Source organism: Hyla sarda, chromosome 6 (assembly GCF_029499605.1).
Source record: "Hyla sarda isolate aHylSar1 chromosome 6, aHylSar1.hap1, whole genome shotgun sequence".
NCBI classification, from domain to species: domain Eukaryota; kingdom Metazoa; phylum Chordata; class Amphibia; order Anura; family Hylidae; genus Hyla; species Hyla sarda.
The window spans coordinates 185,953,663-185,974,855 of record NC_079194.1 but is presented as its reverse complement, the minus strand read 5'-3'; the positions used below and the strand labels follow the sequence as shown (position 1 = coordinate 185,974,855).

Below are 21,193 nucleotides of genomic sequence, written 5' to 3'. Positions count from 1 at the left end.
GTACGCAGCACAGACTAAAGCACAGTATATTTGAAGATCTGAGCACATGAATATTATTTTTCGGCAGTATAACCCTAGCATTTGTCACATGGTAAGCAAAGCGCCAGTTAAAAGACCATCCAAAATAAAATTCAATATACAGTAGCAATACATGTGAATGAAACATTGGAGCGGTGCAGCGCCACACAAGGGTTACCCCAGAAGACAGCGTGAGGCTTTCTTGTGTTGCATTGAGAACCATTAAAAGACTAAATATACAATCGGTTGTTACCATTTATTGAAACTGCAAGTAATGGGTTTAATGGCCTGCCAACGTAGATGTTAAAATAAATAAATTAATATAAAATTCTTACGGGGTGGTGTGAGACAAGGCGCCAAAAGTGGTTTTGTCTTAAGAAAACCTGCAGCAATATTTTCCCTTAGTGCTTTTTATTGCAGCCCAGGAAAGCAGAAGCTCCTTGTGCCTCTGGTTAAAAAAAAAAAAAAAAAAAAGGCGAGCACTCCCAGTAGAACAACCTGCAATAGAATATGCAGAAATGCTTGCCTTGCTTCTCTCTACCATCTTAAAAATAAAAGTCCATGACAAAGAAAAAAAACATTTTTTAGAGAGAAAAAAGAAAAAAAAAAAAAAAAAGGTGGGCCAGAAATAGCTCCACTTGTATATCTTGAGGCCTCAAGAGAAAGCGTAGTGGGAATCTGGACATTAGGACAGATAACATAAAGGTTTGCTGCTAGAGCAATTGCAAATAATATAATATATATATTTTATGTATATAAAAGTGACTGTTAATACAGTGCATAAATCCTCCAAGCGCCTCCTAGTGGCACATTCTGAACCGCTCTAGGCACTTGGAACTGACCAAACATGCTTTGTTTGCCCCATGTGATCGCCACCATACCCAACTCCCAAGAACTTTTACACACTGGCAGCAAATTTCTAAACTCAATTCCTTTGCTGTAGCCTATCTGAAGTAAAAGTAAGGGATTCCCGAAAACCCTTGGAAAGCCAGATATTAATTAACCTATCCGCAAAAGCATCCCGCAGGAAAGGAAGGGGTTAAACGTATAAGAGGTCGGTCACTCTGCTAGTTGTTCCTAACCAGGCTTACAAACTAAACGTTCCTTCGCCACAGTCAGCAGCACTTTCTTGTTTCAGTTTAACATCCAACTTGCAAGATCCCTTCTCCATCCACAGGGCCGGCAACGTGGTGCAAATAAGTGACAGTAGATCCTAGAGCTGAAATCTTACTATCTGACCCTTACAGGATGGACTGCAACCTGATCTAAGTGCTTATGGGTGCAGAAACAGACACTTTCTGCACTCTAGGGGTTAACCAGGTGGAATATTTCAAGGCAAGCTTCATGTAGGGGGCAGATAACACTGGAGTCAGGCTAGCAGTGCCGCCTCGTTCCATGACAAAACCTACAGTATCCGCTGTGTCAGAGCAGCCTTTGTATCATTAAGTCCAATATACATTGTTATTATTTGGTCATTTACATAAGTGTTGTGTAATAGTTTGCTTCATAAGCTCATCAGGCCTCATTCTCCGTAGGGGTAGAATTAGCTAACACAGTGTCCGGCTGGCGGCTCATTCTGTCCAGCTCCTCCTGGACGTTGGTCAGTACGGGCTTCTGTCCTGTAAAGAGAGCACAAAGTCACCATAGAGAAAAATGACGGAATAATACTGGTATCACTCTGATAGAATTTCATTTATGTGAACTGAGCTGAGCTGCAATACCAAACACAGCCCATGGACAAGAGTGGTGCTGTTTACATGCTATGTGGTGCTACACTAGTCACAGCATATTAAAGTCAATGGGTGTTACATACATTGCATAAAACAGGTGATTTCACCATTCAGACAACCGCCAGCCACTGCAAGCAGGAGCACTCTAAGCAGCTTATTTTTGGCCTTAAAGGGGAACTCCACACCTAGACATCTTATCCCCTATCCAAAGGGGATAAGATGTCTGATCATGGGGGTCCTGCCACTGGGGACTCCCACAATCTCGGCTGCAGCACCCCAGACATCCGGTGCGCTGAGCGAACTTAGCTCTGAGCCTTATGACTGCCGATGTGGGGCGGAGGCTCGTGATGTCACGGTCACGCCCCCTTGTGACGTCACAGCCACACCCCCTCCATGCAAGTCTATGGGATGGGGCATGAAGTCACGCCCCCTCCCATAGACTTGCACTGAGGGGGCGTGGATGTGATGTCACGAGCCTCAGGCACTAAACGAACGCTGGGTGCAGCAGGGAGATCACAGGGGTCCCCAGAGGCGTGACCCCCATGATCAGACATCTTATCCCCTATTCTTTGGTTAGAGGATAAGATGTCTAAGGGCAGAGTACCCCTTTAAGAATAAAGTGATTTTTCATATAGATGCATTTCAAGAGACATAACATTTTCATTTACTGTATTTTTGAAATTGTGTGAAGGCTTCTTTTCATTGTGATACAGGTTGTAATTATTTTCACCTTTTTCGGGTACATGTTTGGGGATTCATCAGCACCATGTAATTTATATGGGATGGCAGTAGGTGCAATCACCCTCTGTCAAGCTGCATAGATTTGGTGGTGACAACTGGTTGCTTTATAGAATTGATAGAGTGTGTTAATAGCGAAGATATGCACTGGCATAGCTGTATATTTGGTTTAACAATGGCTCCAGAAAGGAGATAAATTATTTATTACAAGGCAACATTTTATATCTGCATGCTCCAAGAACGCATTGATTTGCTTACCCGGTTTCTTGCCAGAGCTCGGAGCAGACCCAGGCCCACCTGGACTTCCAGGAGATCCTGTCTTTTTACTCAGCAGACTATTAAAGAAGCTGGCCAGGACTCCTTCGCTGGCAGCAGCATCTGCAAAATGAACACGAATGGATTGTGGAATTATTAGTGATCCAGTTTAAGTATTATAATATAAGATGACAGATGCTATGGATTGGAAAATCTGTGTCTGGACTTATTTTTTGGCTACGCTACATGTTAAATGGGGATTTATTTAAAGGCGATATTATGGGCATGCTCTGCTTTCTTTTTTTTGTTTTCAATCTTTGCTTGGTTTATAAATAAAGATTCACTACGTCCTACTTAGGAGAGTCTTTACAGTAGTACGTTGTTCAAGGAGATTACATAACCACTGTATTACATAGCTAGGACTAGAGACCTCCACTAATAAATAATAAAATCTGTGAGCTTTAGAGGTTTCTAAGTTTAGACCATTAAAAACATTTCTAGACAGTAGTAACACATGTTAACATCTATGCATAAATAATTCACAAGTCCTAAAACTGCACTCAGAGCCATAAGAACAGAGGCAAGAATGTATGATCGAGGAAGGAAGAGAACTATGCAGCACTGAGAGCCTATTACATATGCAATGCACCATGGGAAAGCTCAGCATCATGACACCGGCTGCTTCAATCCCCCAGGAGAGGCTGCATGTAAATGATGGATTAGAACAGCTAAGGCTGGGTTCACACCACGTTTTTTGCAATACAGTTCCCTTATATAGAGCAGAGTTCGTAGCAGCTCACCCTCAGATGCAGGCGCACGGACCAGGCGTGGATTCCGCCTCGACAATGTACAGGAAAAAGAAGGATTGTCCAGCGCTTGACTCAGGGAACAGATATTTTATTGGGATATCATGGAGAACAAACAGGTACACGAAGACATGTAACGCGTTTCGGCTCCAGACGAAACGAGTCACATGTCTTCGTGTACCTGTTTGTTCTCCATGATATCCCAATAAAATATCTGTTCCCCGAGTCAAGCGCTGGACAATCCTCCTTTTTCCAGTTCCCTTATATGTTTTCAATGTGAAAACCGTATGAAACCGTATTGAAAATCATGTGCATCGACTCTCCATTGAAAACTGTATGCCAAACAATGCATCCGGTTGTGTCCGTTTTGCATCTTGTACGGTTTTTTAAGTACCAAAAACCGTAGCCTACCACAGTTTTTGGTCCGAGTGAAAAACCATATGGAAACCACGGGCGTACGGTTCCATCCGGGTTTTTTTCTTGGAATTTCAATCAAACAAGTAAAACTTTATTCATACTGGAGTAAAAAGTTTAAAACTGATGTTTTTTTCTTAAAAAAAACAGATGCAACCGGACATCATTTTTCAGACCGTATACGGGTAAAAATTTGTACACAAGTTTTGATACAGTTTTTGAGGAATCCGTTTTTCATCAAAAACCTGATACAGGAACTGTATTGCAAAAACGTGGTGTGAACCCAGCCAGACAGGTTCACTCTCTCTTTCTCCAAGATGGTTCCTTCCCAAAAAGGTCTCCAGACACACAGCTTGTCTAGTGAAGAAACTCCATGAGACTGGAAGAGGTTTATGAAACTCCACCATGCTCCAAGTGCTGCAGTTTTGCACAGTATAAAATAAAGATCTTAACTAGCTGGTCAATCTATACTCAACCAGTTCCCATATACCTGACTCTCTATAATGACCTGTGAGTGGTCACCTTCCCACCAGGACCGCACAGACAAGTGAGAGTCCAACCAATATGTCAAATGTTTGGAAAGGGAAACCAAGAGACTGCATGACACTTACTCTTAATATTGGGATCTGGTTTTTTAACTGCTGCCATGGGTGAGGAGCTGGGCACAGTGGTGGGTCCAGTACGACCCGGAGTTCGAGGGGAACCGGTAGGAGCTCTGGCTGGAGACTCCTGAAAGGCAAAAAATGATAGATTTTAACAATTTTTTTGGGTTTAAAGTCATATGTAATATGACCTTTTAACAATGATATAGCCTGAAAACATTTTTAGCATACATGAATACACAAAAAATAAATAAATAAATAATAAAAGTTAAGTACTGTAGGCTTTAAAGAAGGATTGTTCTTGTTAGAGTTGCTTGTTTGGGACCAGTCTCCCAGCCTAGACCTTGTGACCATCATGCAGCTATACACTTAGGCTATACTGGCATATAGCCTTCAATAGATAACTAGATTGCCTGGAGATTCTCTTGATCTCTTACTATGTACAGAAACTTGGCTAAGACCAAGTATCATAAGAAAAATAATGAGAGAAAGTATTTACTAAAAACTCTGGTTAGATACTAATAAGGGAGACCAAAATGACCCATATGTCGATATGTACCATTCATAAGACGTGAATAACATATCAATCCTTAACCCCTTAAGGACCGGAGGTTTTTCCGTTTTTGCATTTTCGTTTTTTGCTCCTTGCCTTTAAAAAATCATAACTCTTTCAAATTTACACCTAAAAATCCATATGATGGCTTATTTTTTGCGCCACCAATTCTACTTTGTAATGACGTCAGTCATTTTGCCCAAAAATCTATGGTGAAGCGGGAAAAAAAATCATTGTGCGACAAAATTTAAAAAAAAACGCTGTTTTGTAACTTTTGGGGGCTTCCGTTTCTACGTAGTACATTTTTCGGTAAAAATGACACCTGATATGTATTCTGTAGGTCCATACGATTAAAATGATACCCTACTTATATAGGTTTGATTTTGTCGGACTTCTGGAAAAAATCATAACTACATGCAGGAAAATTAATACGTTTAAAATTGTCATCTTCTGACCCCTATAACTTTTTTATTTTTCCGTGTATGGGGCGGTATGAGGGCTCATTTTTTGCGCCGTGATCTGAAGTTTTTAACGGTACCATTTTTGCATTGATAGGACTTATTGATCGCTTTTTATTCATTTTTTCATGATATAAAAAGTGACCAAAAATGCACTATTTTGGACTTTGGAATTTTTTTGCGCGCACGCCATTGACCGTGCGGTTTAATTAACGATATATTTTTATAATTCGGACATTTCCGCACGCGGCGATACCATTTATGTTTATTTTTATTTTTATTTACACTGTGTTTTTTCTTTTATGGGAAAAGGGGGGTGATTCAAACTTTTAATAGGGAAGGGGTTAAATGATGTTTATTCACTTTTTTTTTGCACTTTTTTTTGCAGTGTTATAGGTCCCATAGGGACCTATAACACTGCACACACTGATCTTTTACATTGATCACTGGTTTCTCATAAGAAACCAGTGATCGATGATTCTGCCGCATGACTGCTCAGGCCTGGATCTCAGGCACTGAGCTGTCATTCGGCGATCGGACAGCGAGGAGGCAGGTAGGGGCCCTCCCGCTGTCCTGTCAGCTGTTCGGGATGCCGCGATTTCACCGCGGCTATCCCGAACAGCCCACTGAGCTAGCCGGCATGCTTTCGGTTTCACTTTAGACGCGGCGTTCAACTTTGAACGCCGCGTCTAAAGGGTTAATAGCGCGCGGCACAGCGATCAATGCTGCACGCTATTAGCCACAGGTCCCGGCCGTGGCCCCGCGTTATAGATCGGGAGTGGACACATGACGTTCCAGTACGTCATGTGCCCTTAAGGGGTTAAAGGAACACTTCTGGAAAGACTGATTACTTTGTGTTATACCTAGTGTAATTCTGTCTAGAGAGTTGCTTTACAGGGTTTTTACAAAAAATGAATGGCCTAGGCTTAGGACCTTTAATGTTTACAGTGGCTGCAGGTTAGTTTGTACTGGCAAGTTCCATATTATTTGCAGGAAAAATACATAGTGTTGTAGCACCGTCCTATTTATATGTACAGGACTATGCTGCAGTATCTTTTATAGTCACTAAGAAAAGTACAAAGTATGCAAGTACAAACCAGCCCGAAACCATTGTAAACACTGAAGAAGCTGCAACTTTGATCTAATACTTAAAGGGGTATTCCGGGCAAAAACATCATATCCCCTATCCAAAGGATAGGGGATAAGATTTCTGATCGCGGGGGGGGGGGGGGGGGGGGGGGGCCCGATGCTGGGACCCCCCACGATTTCCCCGCAGCAGCCCGCAGTTTTGGAAACTACCGGGCTTCCGAGACGGGGACGTGACGTTACACCACGCCCCCTCCATTCATTTCTATGGGATGGGGCATAACGGCCGCAACGTCCCCTCCCACAGAAACGAATGGAGGGGGCGTGGCGAAGCCCAACGGCTTCCAAAACTGCAGACGCAGTTACGCATCGAATGCCGGGTGCTGCAGGGAGATTGCGGGGGGGGGGGGGGGTCCAGCGGCAGGCCCCCTGCGATCAGACATGTTATCCCCTATCCTTTCGATAGGGGATAAGAGGTTTTTGCCCTGAATACCCCTTCAAGGCATTGTTGCCCAACCAGGGTGCCTCCAGCTGTTGCAAAACTACAACTCCCAGCATGCCCGGATAGCCGAAGGCTGTCCGGGCATGCTAGGAGTTGTAGTTTTGCAACAGCTGGAAGCACCCTTGTTGGGAAACACTGCCTTAAAGGGGTACTCTGGTGGAAAACTTTTTTTTTTTTGTAAAGCAACTGGTGCCAGAAAGTTAAACAGATTTGTAAATGACTTCTATAAAAAAAAAATCTCTACCCTTCCAGTACTTTTTAGCAGCTGTATGCTACAGAAGAAATTATTTTCTTTTTGAATTTCTTTTTTGTCTTGTCTACAGTGCTCTCTGCTGACACCTGATGTCCGTATCAGGAACTGTCCAGAGCCGGAGAAAATCCCCATTGCAAACCTATGCTGCTCTGGACAGTTCCTGACACGGACAGAGGTGTCAGCAGAGAGCAATGTAGACAATACAAAAAAGAAATTAAAAAAAGAAAATTTCCTCTGTAGCATACAACTGCTAAAAAGTACTGGAAGGGTAAAGATTTTTTAATAGAAGTCATTTACAAATCTGTTTAACTTTCTGGCACCAGTTGATGTGAAAAAAAAAAAAAAAAAGTTATGCAGACAACTTTATAGAGATATTCTGGGGAGTAACTATTAATTTAGCTTTGCCTTGTGAATGGGTGAGGGACACATACTCGGCCAATCAGCTGCCGCAGTAGTGTCCCCAATGGGCAATATCACATGCTGACCCCAAACACAGAAAGAGTTATACAGCGGGACCAGCTCTCAGAACATGGTGGCAGAGGAATGAGGAAATAATATATTTTTTCCCACTGGGTTGAGCACGGTTACATAGAACAGAAGTGAGGCACTATTTTGCTGAATGAAGAAGTTGACTTTTTAGCAGATTATGAAACTATGGCCGAGGGAAATAGCCTGATGCCCATGAATAAGTCAACCTATTTCCAAGCATTCACTGTGTTCGATTTGCAATGGGTCTTCGCATGTATCAGCAAATACATTTAACCAATGCATCCCTAGGATTCCACAACAGTGCACATTAACAATGCTGGACAGGGAAGTCTATGCTCACCGAGGCTCTTGTTGGAGTAGCCGGTTGCTTTGCCAGAAAAGACTGCAAAAAATAAAGATGCACATTTAGCAGATGTCAAAATAGTTATAAATTTCAATGTATAATAAAAACCCATAATAATGTAGTTTAGTAAACAGTCCAATTAGCAATTTTAACACCAGACAATTTATTTTCGAACGGATGATACAGATGAAAACGTAAAACATTGCAAATACAGGTCTGTGCTTACAAAAAATATAAATAAATAAATGAAAATAAATAAATACATTTTTTACAGGTTTAGGTCTCCAGAGGTGGTTGGGGCTTGTGGGGGTAAATATTTGTTGGTCTATTTATTTATTTTACACAATTTGCCACCAAAACACCTTTACAAGGCTAATTTAACACTATTATTTTATTGCCAAATTTCCCTTAAAAGGGGTATTCCAGGAAAAAACTTTCTTATATATATCAACTGGCTCCAGAAAGTTAAACAGATTTGTAAATTACTTCTATTAAAAAATCTTAATCCTTTCAGTACTTATGAGCTTCTGGAGTTAAGATTGTTCTTTTCTGTCTAAGTGCTCTCTGATGACACGTGTCTCGGGAAACGCCCAGTTTAGAAGCAAATCCCCATAGCAAACCTCTTCTAAACTGGGCGGTTCCCGAGACACGTGTCATCAGAGAGCACTTAGACAGAAAAGAACAACCCTAACTTCAGAAGCTCATAAGTACTAAAAGGATTAAGATTTTTTAATAGAAGTAATTTACAAATCTGTTTAACTTTCTGGAGCCAGTTGATATATATAAAAAAGTTTTTTTCCTGGAATACCCCTTTAATAATCTGCAAGCAGTTATGTTTCTGAAAAAAAGCCTTGTGTAAGGATGTACACTTCTGAATGAAACCATAAACATGTCTTGAGAAAATTGTAAAGAATAGCTACAGAAATATATTAGAAAGGACAGCTTTTCCTTTTCCAACATATAACATGTATTTAAAGAAAGGGATAGAATTAAGAATGTTTAGTAAGTTCACAAAAAGGAATAACAAGGGAAAAATGTTCCATGGAACAAGATGCAGCCCTACACACAGGTATGGTTTATAATGCACTGAACAGGTCAGCTAAATGGGACTGGTATATGGTTGTCTAGGTACAATACAGAGAGTAGCATCACCGCGTTCAGGAGGAACAAAGCAGCAGTAGTTGAGTTGACACAGTGGAGACATATATGAAGGTTGCTGTTCATTTGAGAGAGGAGAAAGATTTCCCTACCATAGACTGAATAATGTTCAATGTGAACATACACTGGTCCCTCAACATACGATGGTAATCCGTTCCAAACGGACCATCGTTTGTTTAAACCATCGTATGTTGAGGGATCCGTGCAATGTAAAGTATAGGACAGTGATCTACAACCTGCGGACCTCCAGATGTTGCAAAATTACAACACCCAGCATGCCCGGACAGCCAACGGCTGTCCGGGCATGCTGGGAGTTGTAGTTTTGCAACATCTGGAGGTCCGCAGGTTGTAGACCACTGGTAGAGATGAGCGAACTTACAGTAAATTCAATTAGTCACGAACTTCTCGGCTGGGCAGTTGATGACTTTTCCTGCATAAATTAGTTCAGCTTTCAGGTGCTCCGGTGGGCTGGAAAAGGTGGATACAGTCCTAGGAGACTCTTTCCTAGGACTGTATCCACCTTTTCCAGACCACCGGAGCACCTGAAGGCTGAACTAATTTACGCGGGATAAGTCATCAACTGCTGAGCCGAGAAGTTCGTGACAAATCGAATTTACTGTAAGTTCGCTCATCTCTAACCACTGGTATTGGAGGTTATACTCGCGTGTCCCCGCTGCTCCGGACCGTCACCGCTCATCACCGCTGCCCTGGATGTCGCCGTCCATCGCTGTCGCTGCGTCCCTGTGGTGTCCCCGACGCTCCGGAAAGGCCACTGCTTCCCCGGCATCCTCGCTCTCCGTCGCCGCCATCACGTCGCTACGCATGCCGCTCCTATTGGATGACGGGACGGCGTGCGCAGCAACTTGACGACGACGATGGAGAGCGCCGACGATGCAGGGGATCCCGAAGAGGACGCACCGGAGCCCGAGGACAGGTAAGTGACCGTCACCGGAGCACACGGGGCACCGTAAACGGCTATCCGGTGGCAGCTGAAGCAGTCTGCGCTGCTGAATAGCCTTTTATGCGATGGCCCCGACATACAAAAGCATCGTATGTTGGTACTGCCTTCAACATGCGATGGCCTCAGAGACGCCATTGTATGTTGAAATGATCATATGTCGGGGCCATCGTAGGTCGAGTGGTCACTGTATTAGCTATATGGATAATGACAGACGACAGAAGTAGCACTTTTCATACCTGCTGCTTCATAAGGAAAACCTGCTCGTCTTCAGCTGCCACCTCCTTGTCATGGACCAGCTGTTGATAAGAAAGCATATTGCAATGAAAAGGCTTATTCATGACAGCCTTGTGCAGATAGGTAAACAGACAAGAGGACCCCCTACCTTTCTTACAGGCGGCTTTACAATTAAGTTCTCAAAGGCATCTTCAGGTTTGACGCTTGTGAAATTTTCGTGCAAAATTCCAATTTTCTTTTCGTTGTCCCAGCCAGCAGGACTAATGAATGAATTGCAATATATAAAGAGTAAGTAACCCACAGATGGCACTACAGTATCTACACCAAAACTACATACACATAAATATTAGTTTCATCTCAACTATTAAAGGGGTTATCCAGACAGAGCTCTCCCCCCTTAATTGATGTCAGGGATGTAGTTAATACATAAAATAAACATATAATTACCTCTGCCAGTATCAAAGAGCTCTGGTCCCTGCTATGCAGCACATCCAGGTTATACTGGCCGAGCAGGCCTATGGTGCTATGTTCCAGAACCATCACGCAGCAGGGACCGGAGATCCGTGATACTCGTGGCAGCAGAGATTTGAGGAAAGTTTTTTTTATTTATTTTTTTATTTACCACCTCCCTGACCCCAATTATAACAAAATATCTCCACCCAGATAACCCCTTTAAGCATGCATGTTGAGGAGATAATGGCTTGTAGGGGTGAGAATTCAACATTTATAGTATGTCGTGCTTTGAAGCATGTTTTTTTCAAGTAACTAACCTGTATTTTTAAGTGGCTTTTATTTAAAATAGATTTTTTGTTGATGTTGTAAAAGGCTATATCTCGGTACCACTCTGACCTGCCCTCTTGAGCAAAACACCAAAGAGCTACAATTCCCAGTCTGGCCATTTATGGCTTTGTGTATCGGTGTGACCAACAGGGGGCAGAAGGGCTGTAGATCTGATTCCTGTAGTGGTCACACACAGATGCAATTGCAGAGGGACCAACCAACCATCTGATGTGTATTAGAGAGTGTCCCAACAGTTCAGGGAAGAAAGGATTAGATATGTTGAATTTCAACATAAGTGACAAAAGCCAAATGGGTTTTCAAGGGTGACAAGTCACAGCCAGAGGCGTCCGGACACTACATAATTCCCTCTCCATGGAAAATACATGCATCTTTGCAGGTGTTAGCAGTATTACATGTTAGCTATGGTATATGTCCACCTTAAAGGGGTAGTCCAGTGGTGAACAACCTATCCCCTATCCTAACGATAGGGGATAAGTTTTAGATCGCTGGGGGTCCGACCACTGGGGCCCCCTGCGATCTCTCTGTACGGGGCCCCGGCTCTCCGGCCAGATAGCAGGTGTCGACCCCCGCACGAAGCGGCGGCCGACACGCCCCCTCAATACATCTCTATGGCAGAGCCGGAGATTGCCGAAGGAAGTGCTTCGGCTCTGCCATAGAGTTGTATTGAGGGGGTGTGTCGGCCGCCGCTTCGTGCGGAGGTCGAAACGCCCCCTTCCCGCAGGCTGTCGGGGCTCCGTACAGGAGATCGCAGGGGGCCCCAGCGGTCGGACCCCCCGCGATCTCAAACTCATCCCCAATCCTTAGGATAGGGGATAAGTTGTTCACCACTGGACTACTAACAGCAGAGGTCCCTAAAACAGGTTAGCTCTGCTAATGATAAGATCTTATGTTTACGTCCTGCTTTAGGATAAGCACACATAAATCTTACATAAAAACTGCATCCTTCTCCACCACCAAAGCAGGCATATTAAAGTGGAATCCATATGTTTTATGGACAATATATTTGTAGAGCAGATCCAAGTTCTTCTCTTCTTTCACTGAAGTATAAATTAAGGCAGCTCCATCTGTCAATCTAAATTAAGGAAAACGATGGGCAGCAGAAAATACACAATGGCATCCACCCAGTGCTTAACTGTAAAACATATACTTGTCCATTCAGCAGAACGAGAGTTAGATTATGTTCACATGAATGCTGCATTTCCTTGCGGAAATCATTACAGAATCCTCATAGTGTGAATGGGGCTTAAAATTTAGCTTTCATTGGTTCAAATAAAATCGCACCTCAGATAGCATAAAAATCTGATGACAAGAAAAATAAAATGCTACTCGTACCAGAAACCGAGAGCCTTTTTTTTAGCTTGTCCTCTGAGTTTTCTGCTGCTTGAGGTGCGATTTACGTGATCCAATAAATGCTAAGTCTTACTCTAGCACTGCTGGGTGGACAACTTGAATACTACTCCTGCTGAGGGACTTGTCCTTCAGCTTAGACTGAATAGTCTCAGACAGTGTAGAGAGCACCTAAGAGACATTTAGCTATTTAGTCATAATTCAATTAAGAATAACAGCGGAATTAAACAGCACAAAGCTAGATAAGATTGGACAAGAGAAGACGTTCATAGGAAATACCTTGAAGGCCGTAGGTCATCTTTAAGGGTATATATGTCAACAAGATGATAATTTGTGAAGTACAATACAATACAGGAGGAGTACAATACAAACAATGCACCAATAAAGCTCCTCAACATTTTATAATATATATTTTCAATGTGGTATGACTAAAGTGTAAATGGTGTTAAAACCGGAATGTTCCCCAAAGTTGTTTTGTTACATTTTTACACTAGAAATGTAAACATAAAAATCAGAATAACCTTGGTATTTGTGATATCTAGATAAAGGGGTTCTCAGTGCAATTTACATCTTCAGGATGTGCCACCAACGTCTGATAGATGGGGTGCCGACATCTACTGTTTGGTGTAAATGCACAATAAACAGCCCTGGTACGGTTCATTTTCCTGCTACTGTTCGCTGGAGCAGCAGCTCTACTGAACAGATCCCCTGCTCCGATGCTAGCATCCTGCTGATCAGGCATTAATCACCTATACTGAGGATAGGCCATCAATGTAAAATGCACCCGAGAACCCCTTTAAAGAGTACCTGTCACCAAACTAAACTTTTAATATATTGTTCCTTATGTAATTATAAGACACTTTGCTATTTACTTGCTGTTTAAATTCTCAACCTTTATATGTTTTTATGTGATTGAAAAAACGGCCACTATGTGGCTCTGTTCTGTTCCCTGCCTCAAGTCAAACAATTAGTTTGGTCTCCTCCTGACCTGGCAAGAGACCAGACACAAGTGTGTGCGGGGTATGGCAAGGCACAGCTCTCGCACCTGCTGGGGAACGCCCACCCTCCTGCCGGGAGCTCACACAATGTGAGCAAGGGGAAAGGTATGATACAGAGCTTTTTAAAGATCGAAAAAAAGGGCAGGAGGCATGTTAACAGTAGTTAGGGAATATAATCTGAGTAAGTTGAGAAAATATAGTTTGATGACAGGTACTTGCTGAGCGAAGTTACAGTGATTCAATTAGTCATGAACTTCTCGGCTCGGCAGTTGATGACTTTAGCCTGCATAAATTAGTTCAGCTTTCAGGTGCTCTGATGGGCTGGAAAAGGTGGATACAGTCCTAGGAGAGAGTCTCCAGCCCATTGGAGCACCTGAAAGCTGAAATAATTTATGCAGGATAAAGTCAGCAACTGCCGAGCCGAGAAGTTCAGAGGAATCGAATCACTAACTTCGCTCATCTCTACACAACAGCTATAGTTAGTAGGAAAATAAAGTCAGACTGGTGATAGGATACACTGTAGGCAGAAACTCCGGATGTGAGACTGGATGAAGTCAAAAAACTCATCTCTGTAGTCATGTTCCTTTTCCAAGACACTAACCGCATCGCACTGGAAAACAAGACAATACAAAAGCTAACAGGATAGTTTACCTGTAACAAATAGTCTAAGGCAGGATACTGGTCACAGTTATGAAAATAAACTATACATTAATAGTAGGGATCAACCGATTATCGGTTTGGCCAATATTATCGACAGATATTCACGATCTTGGACATTATCGGTATCGGCAATTACCTTGCCGATAATAACCCGCTCCCCAACCCTGCCCCAGCCAGAGACCACCGCCGCCGCTGCCCCATTGCCTCCCCCATCCCCGGTTTTATAATTACCTGTTCCTGGGGTACACGCTACTTCTGGCTCCTGCGAAGCGCAATGACGAGTGACGTCCTCAACGTGACGTCAGTCAGTGCGCACAGTGACAGCTCAGGAAGGCGCCGGAGCCAGAAGTAGCGCGGACCCTGGGAACAGGTAATTATAAAAGCGGTGATGGGGGGAGGCAATGGGGCAGCGGTGGTGGTTGGACTAGGGAGGACCCCAGGACAGGCAGGGGGAGAGAAGTGGGCAGCGGCGGCCGTCTCTGGTCCCGCAAAAGCCGCTGCGGGCGCTTTAAATCAATGATCTGCGGAGCCGGGGTGAAATAGCTGATAATTTATACAGGAATATCGGTATAAGTTATCGGCTATCGGCCTGAAAGGTCGCTGATTATCGGTATCGGCCCTAAAAAATCCATATCGGTCGATCCCTAATTAATAGTAAAACCAAAAGCTTCACTAACAAACCTTAACACTTTTTCCACATCAAAGGCGTCCATAGCATTTTAAAGTTGAAAAGTAATATGGCTGTTCCCTAAATATTGCCGTTTCACATACAAAATGTAGTAAATCGATATTAAATGAAATGGAAGGCTTCAATAAATCTCACTGATATGTCAGGAGTGAAGGCCGCTGTACCACATAATACAACACCAATAATAAATGCATGGTTTGAGATTCTGTATTTAGGCCTAGAAACTCCACCTCTGTGTAACAACATGAAACTTCAATCACAACTGACCTTGGTGCAAACAACTAGCACAGGAATGCCAAGATTGTGAGTAAGAATATTGTCTCCCAGTGGCAAAATAATATTCTCCTCCTCGGTGCCTGATGAGGTAGGACCTCTTCTCTGTGGGGATCCTGAGGAGGTGTCTTCTGGTTCCACATATTCTTGAAAATCTTTAATGACTGGAAAGAGAATTATAACAGTTGTTTTACTGGAAATAGTTGTCACACACCTGTCTGTCGGTCTGCTCAGTACTTCATGCATCTAGATACAAATGTGTTCGATTAGAATTAGTCAGAATAATTAGTGGAACATTGGTTAGCAGTAGAGATGAGTGAACTTACAGTAAATTCGATTTGTCACGAACTTCTCGACTCGGCAGTTGATGACTTTTCCTGCATAAAATTAGTTCAGCTTTCAGGTGCTCCGGTGGGCTGGAAAAGGTGGATACAGTCCTAGGAAAGAGTCTCCAGCCCGCCGGAGCACCTGAAAGCTGAACTAATTTATGCAGGAAAAGTCATCAACTGCCGAGCCGAGAAGTTCGTGATGAATCGAATTTACTGTAAGTTCGCTCATCTCTAGTTAGCATCATATGTTTGTTCTCCATGGGTTTGCTCTGGGCACCCTGGTCTCCTGCCACACTCCAAAAAATAACATAAGGGTACGATCACACATGCGGGTTACCTGTGGGTTTTTAGCTGCATATTTTCCGTAACGGAAAATAGGCAGCAGACCCCATTGAGGTCAATGTAATCTGCTGTGGATTGTCAGCCACGGAAAATCTGCCAAAGCGGAAAACATGCAGGTAACCGGTCCATGTAAACGCATCCTTATAGGTAAATGACTGCTTTTTTTTTGGTAAAAAAAAAATAAATTAATTAAAAAAAAGAAAAAAAGAAAAGAAGCCCCTTTCCCTAGTGTACCTGAGACTGAGAAACTAGGCTGGAAGTCCCACTAGAGATAGGGACTGATGGGGGGTATTTATCAATTTTGCCTGTTGACAGTTTCTTTTTACCCTTTTTTTTCACTTTGGTTTTCGTGGACATGCACCAAATTTATCATTTGGTGCAAGTTGTTAGTAATTTTGGCTCAAATGTTGAAATCAGCTGTTCACAGCGCCTTTTACACAGAACTTACCCCCACAGAGGACGCGTATTTTACCCTGTAGAGCAGCCATTTCGGAGTCCCTCCTGCAGTATATCAGCAAGCCACATGAGTTATTTTCTTTTGTGGAATGGATTTTATTTTCAACTTGAGTAGTTTTTTTGTTACTTTAGTGCAGTGGTTTGCAACATCTGGAGGTCCGCAGGTTGGAGACCACTGCTTTAGTGCTTACGTTTCCTGAACCTGTCGCTATGTCCAATGCTGGCTCAACGGAGGGTGAAGGTCCCTCAGAGACAACAATGTCGCAGGATAGTATTGAGCAGCCCTGGAGGCGTCGCTGCTTTCACAAAAAAAATTTTTTAATGTATTTTGACGCCTTTACATTTTCTGACATTGGTAAGTGTGTTTTCCATGTGCAAAATTTCTTGGTGGGGATTTGCGCCAGAAAAACAGGATTTGTGCCAAAGATCGATTGGCGCAAATGATGAATTACTGACTAAAGTTAAAATCACACACAGGACCGTGTGATTTTGAGAAAGTTGTAAAAATGACAGTGGAGAAAAAGTATTGCGCCAAAGTTACGTTAAAAAAGAAAAAACATCCTTTGATAAATACCCCCCCCCAACCCCCCTACCCGACCCCCCCCCCGATGTGTATGATGAAAATTTCCATATAGCACAGCAGATTATGTTGGTGCTATATAAGCAACATAAATGAAAGAATGTATTCATTAATGAATAAATAATAGCAATCTTGCATGCTGGCAACAAATTATAAGCAACAGATACTTCCCCTTTAAGCAATGCAAATAAGTAGCCAGTGCATTTGTGGAATTAGCATGTCCTCACAATGAGGACATTCACACTGGACTTGTGTGTTCTAGAAACCATCAGCAATAGACAAAAGAGGAAGCGAAACTGCACAGAGTACAAGACCTGTCATTGTGAGGATGGATAGGGCAGGTGTCCCCTGTTACTCCACACTGGCAATGACACACAGCCGCCATCATTTCCGTCATCTTCAGTGGTGAAGATTATCCCAAAATAAGATAAGATGACCAGCAAGATAGAGAGATAATAATCTAAAGATGACAAAGAAATCCAAGCTCCTGCACAGAGAAAAAGGAGCCATCTTGGTTTTTTTCCTGGCACTAAAGATGTTGTGATGTGAGATACCCAGCCAGATTCTTGACAAGCAGATGGGGGACACAGTGTATTGGGGAAAAAAGAATATGCCTGAAATGTTTGCATTTAATAACACCAGAGATGTGAAATAGACAAATGAGGTTACAAAATGGTATAAAATGTTATTATACAAAGATTAAAGGACAACTGCAGCACAATATACACTTATCCCCTATCTACAAGATAGGGGATAAGTGTTTGATCGCGGGGGGTCCGACTGCTGGGACCCCCCCGAGATCTCCCTAACGGGGCACCGCCATTAGCGCTCATAGTGAGCGCTAAGGTGCGTAGCGTTGACCTCCCCGTCCCAATCCAGTTCTATGGGGGAGATGGGGAGGCAGGAACACTGCCTCCCCGCCTCTCCCATAGAGATGTATGGAAGAGGCGTGCCGACCGCAACGTCATGCTGCGGCTGGCACTCCCCCTGCACGGAACTGCCGCGGCCCCGTACAGGAGATCACAGGGGGTCCCAGCGGTCGGACCCCCGCGATCAAACACTTATCCCCTATCCAGTGGATAGGGGATAAGTGTTAATTACGCTGCAGATGTCCTTTAACAACTGCAGAATGGCCTGTACCTCCACTTGAGGGGACACCATGTGTGGAGAGACACTAGTGCACACAGTGGGGGACAAATGCTGAGGCAAACATACAGTGCCCAGTGAGTATTACATCTGTCGTATACAGCGATCCCTCAACTTACAATGGCCTCGACATACAATAGTTTCAACATACAATGGTCTTTTCTGGACCATTGTAACTTGAAACCAGACTCATACAATGTATGGACAGTCCAGATCTGTGAAACGTGTCACAACTGCAGGAACTGACCAATCAGAATGGCCATTCACTGGTAAATCACCTCTATTACTGAAGTGCATGCACTGACTGGTGTCTGGTAGCGCCCCCTACAGTACAGGGAGGAACTACAAGTTCTGTACTACTCCTTACCTGTGCCAGGGTTAGCTGCTCCTCTGGACACCCATGTAATATTGGCTCCATTTGGGACACTGTGTGTGCTGTATAGGACCCTGAAGAAGCTCCTGTCCTCTACATAAACCATTGTTTCCCAACCAGGGTACCTCCAGCTGTTGCAAAACTACAACTCCCAGCATGCCCGGACAGCCGTTAATATTGTAACTTGAGGGACCACTGTATTAGTTAATATGATCCAGTACTCACTAGGCATCATATAATTATCTTGGCAACGGTTATATACAGCATGCGGTAGCGTCTCTCCATGCTAGATGTTGAATCAGGCAGAAGACCTTTAGTGGAGGTACGCTTTAAAGAGTCACTGGCATTTAAAAAAAAAAACTTTTGACATGTTGCCCAGACACATCAAAAGGTTACATCACACAAAGTCTCACTCCTAAGACCAGCTGCAAACGTGAGTTATAACCCTGAAGACTGTGCCGCAGCACACTTCACTCCCTGCCTGTATGCACTCCATAGGCTTATACAGTGAAAAGGTTGGGTATGTGGCAAGCTGGGGAATGAGGCACGCGCTGCCACGCATTTCACCCGGTTTAACTCGTCATTACAGCGGGTTTAGATTGCACTGGGTCTCACTCCTATCTGAACAATATGTCAATAGTTTATTCAAATGACAGTAAAACTCAAACACCATTAGTAGTCTGGGTTCATACAAGGAATGGTCCAAAGGTTTCCATGATGGTTCTAATCTGTGTCGATTCTGCTCCTGATTTTAGCTACAAATAATGACTAAATATTGCGTTCAGTATGTAAAATTTAGATTTACTGCACTTTTCAAATCCCATTAAAGTGGTACTACGGGGAACTAAACCCATAGCCCCTCCTTTCCCTCTTATCAACCTATTTAATTGTCTAAATATCATTCATTAGCTATAAACAGCAGTTTGCCCTCTTTGGTTGTCACTAGCATTCATTAAATAAGGGAATGACATAAGTTAGCCATCCACTCTGTCTCTGTCCAAATCCCTCTCTGAAAACAGCCCCACCCTCCTGAGAGACACAGACCATGTGGTTTCTGCCCAGCACTGATGAGTCATGCTCTCTTTAGTGCTGGGTTAAGACAGAAAGCAGACAGCGCTCCATAGTGTGATACCGTTTGTTACACAGAAAGTGGATATTGCGCTTACCACAAAGGGTTACACTCCACCAAGTGCAACAATGGATCAAGGTATAAGATATAGTTGAGGTGTCGGCAGCCACTCCACATCTCATCAAATGCAATAAATGAACAATAAAATCTCCTAGGTGTAGACAGGATACACGGGCACTCAACCACCAGGTATCAGGATAAAACCGTTTATTCACCCATAATGCAACGCGTTTCACAGCACAGCTGCTTCATCAGGCATCAATGAAGCAGCTGTGCTGTGAAACGCGTTGCATTACGGGTGAATAAACGGTTTTATCCTGTTACCTGGTGGTTGAGTGCCCGTGTATCCTCTTTAGTGCTGAGAACTGGGAGGTGTGTGCAGCCTTAGCCAGACACTGAATTTCTATCTCTGCTGCTCAGAGCAGGAGGGTGGGGGTTGCTCTCAGAGAGTGAGCTGGAAGGCAGAGCAGAGCTGCAGTGATTGCTGGGAGATGTAAGGGGAGAAAAGGATAGCAAAGAATATCAAGCAACCAGAGAAGACAACAGAGGCCACAGGACCCATGCATATCAGGCAGGATGGTTTACAGGGAACATATTCAGGTAGTGTGGTGGCTTTAGAATTTATAGAAGTATACTTCCCTGGAGTACCCCTTTAATTTTACCCATTGGCAATAACCAGCAGATTTGCCTTTACTGCTCAGGCAGGGTAGACGCGCAGCTTTTTTAGATTACTGAATGACAAATCTATCTAGTTATGCCATAATACAAAAGAAGGGAAAGGACTGATATTTACTTTCTGGGAGTCATACATTAAGCCTGCTCTATTGCTTTTTATGTTGTAAATGTAGACTGGAAAAACATTGAGGGAATGGTTATATTTATAAGTTACATTCTCCCAGCCTGAAGCCGGTTCTAAATAAACTGGTGAGAGTTGGATGCATACACTGGCGTCATGTTCTCGGGAGACAATATGAACATGAAACCAGTTTACTTTGGAAGGAGGGAACAACATCAGTACATGGCACAGACAACACAACAAATATTTCTACAGCTCAGGCACGTGGTGACAGTTCCTGAATTATCAAAATCTATTCCTCTTAACTTCACTAATATTTCATACCTAGGAATTTATAGGATGAAGCTAAAGAAAAATATCCTAATGCACCACACAAAACAACATTCTGGCAACTTAAAGGGTAGGGGATAAGAGGTCTGATCGCGGCATTCCCTAGATCTCCCTGCTGCACCCGGCGTTCGTTTAGAGCGTCATGTGCAGCGCCAGAGGCTCGTGACATCACGGCCATGCCCCCTCAATGCAAGTCTATGGAACGGGGTGTGACATTGAGGGGGCATGGCCGTGACATCACGAGCAGGGCGTAACTGTGACATCACGAGCCTCCACCCCGCATCGCCAGTCATCTGTCACGGAGCGAAGTTTGCTCCATGCACCGGATGTCTGGGGTGCCGCAGC

The 21,193-nt window shown here is 43.4% G+C and overlaps 1 protein-coding gene across 1 annotated transcript in view; it reads right to left on the bottom strand.

Moving 5' to 3' along the window:
* Positions 1 to 425: 425 nt before the first annotated feature.
* Positions 426 to 21,193, bottom strand: part of DYNC1LI2 (dynein cytoplasmic 1 light intermediate chain 2) — a 45,503-nt gene continuing 24,735 nt past the window's right edge. Inside the window, exons 5-13 of the mRNA XM_056526098.1 lie at positions 15,362 to 15,531; positions 14,263 to 14,356; positions 12,330 to 12,465; positions 10,749 to 10,860; positions 10,603 to 10,662; positions 8,245 to 8,286; positions 4,573 to 4,690; positions 2,745 to 2,864; positions 426 to 1,637 (exon numbers count right to left, since the gene is read on the bottom strand). Of these exons, the coding sequence (XP_056382073.1) occupies positions 1,534 to 1,637; positions 2,745 to 2,864; positions 4,573 to 4,690; positions 8,245 to 8,286; positions 10,603 to 10,662; positions 10,749 to 10,860; positions 12,330 to 12,465; positions 14,263 to 14,356; positions 15,362 to 15,531 (956 nt within the window). The 3' untranslated portion in view covers positions 426 to 1,533. The remainder of the gene's footprint in view (positions 1,638 to 2,744; positions 2,865 to 4,572; positions 4,691 to 8,244; positions 8,287 to 10,602; positions 10,663 to 10,748; positions 10,861 to 12,329; positions 12,466 to 14,262; positions 14,357 to 15,361; positions 15,532 to 21,193) is intronic.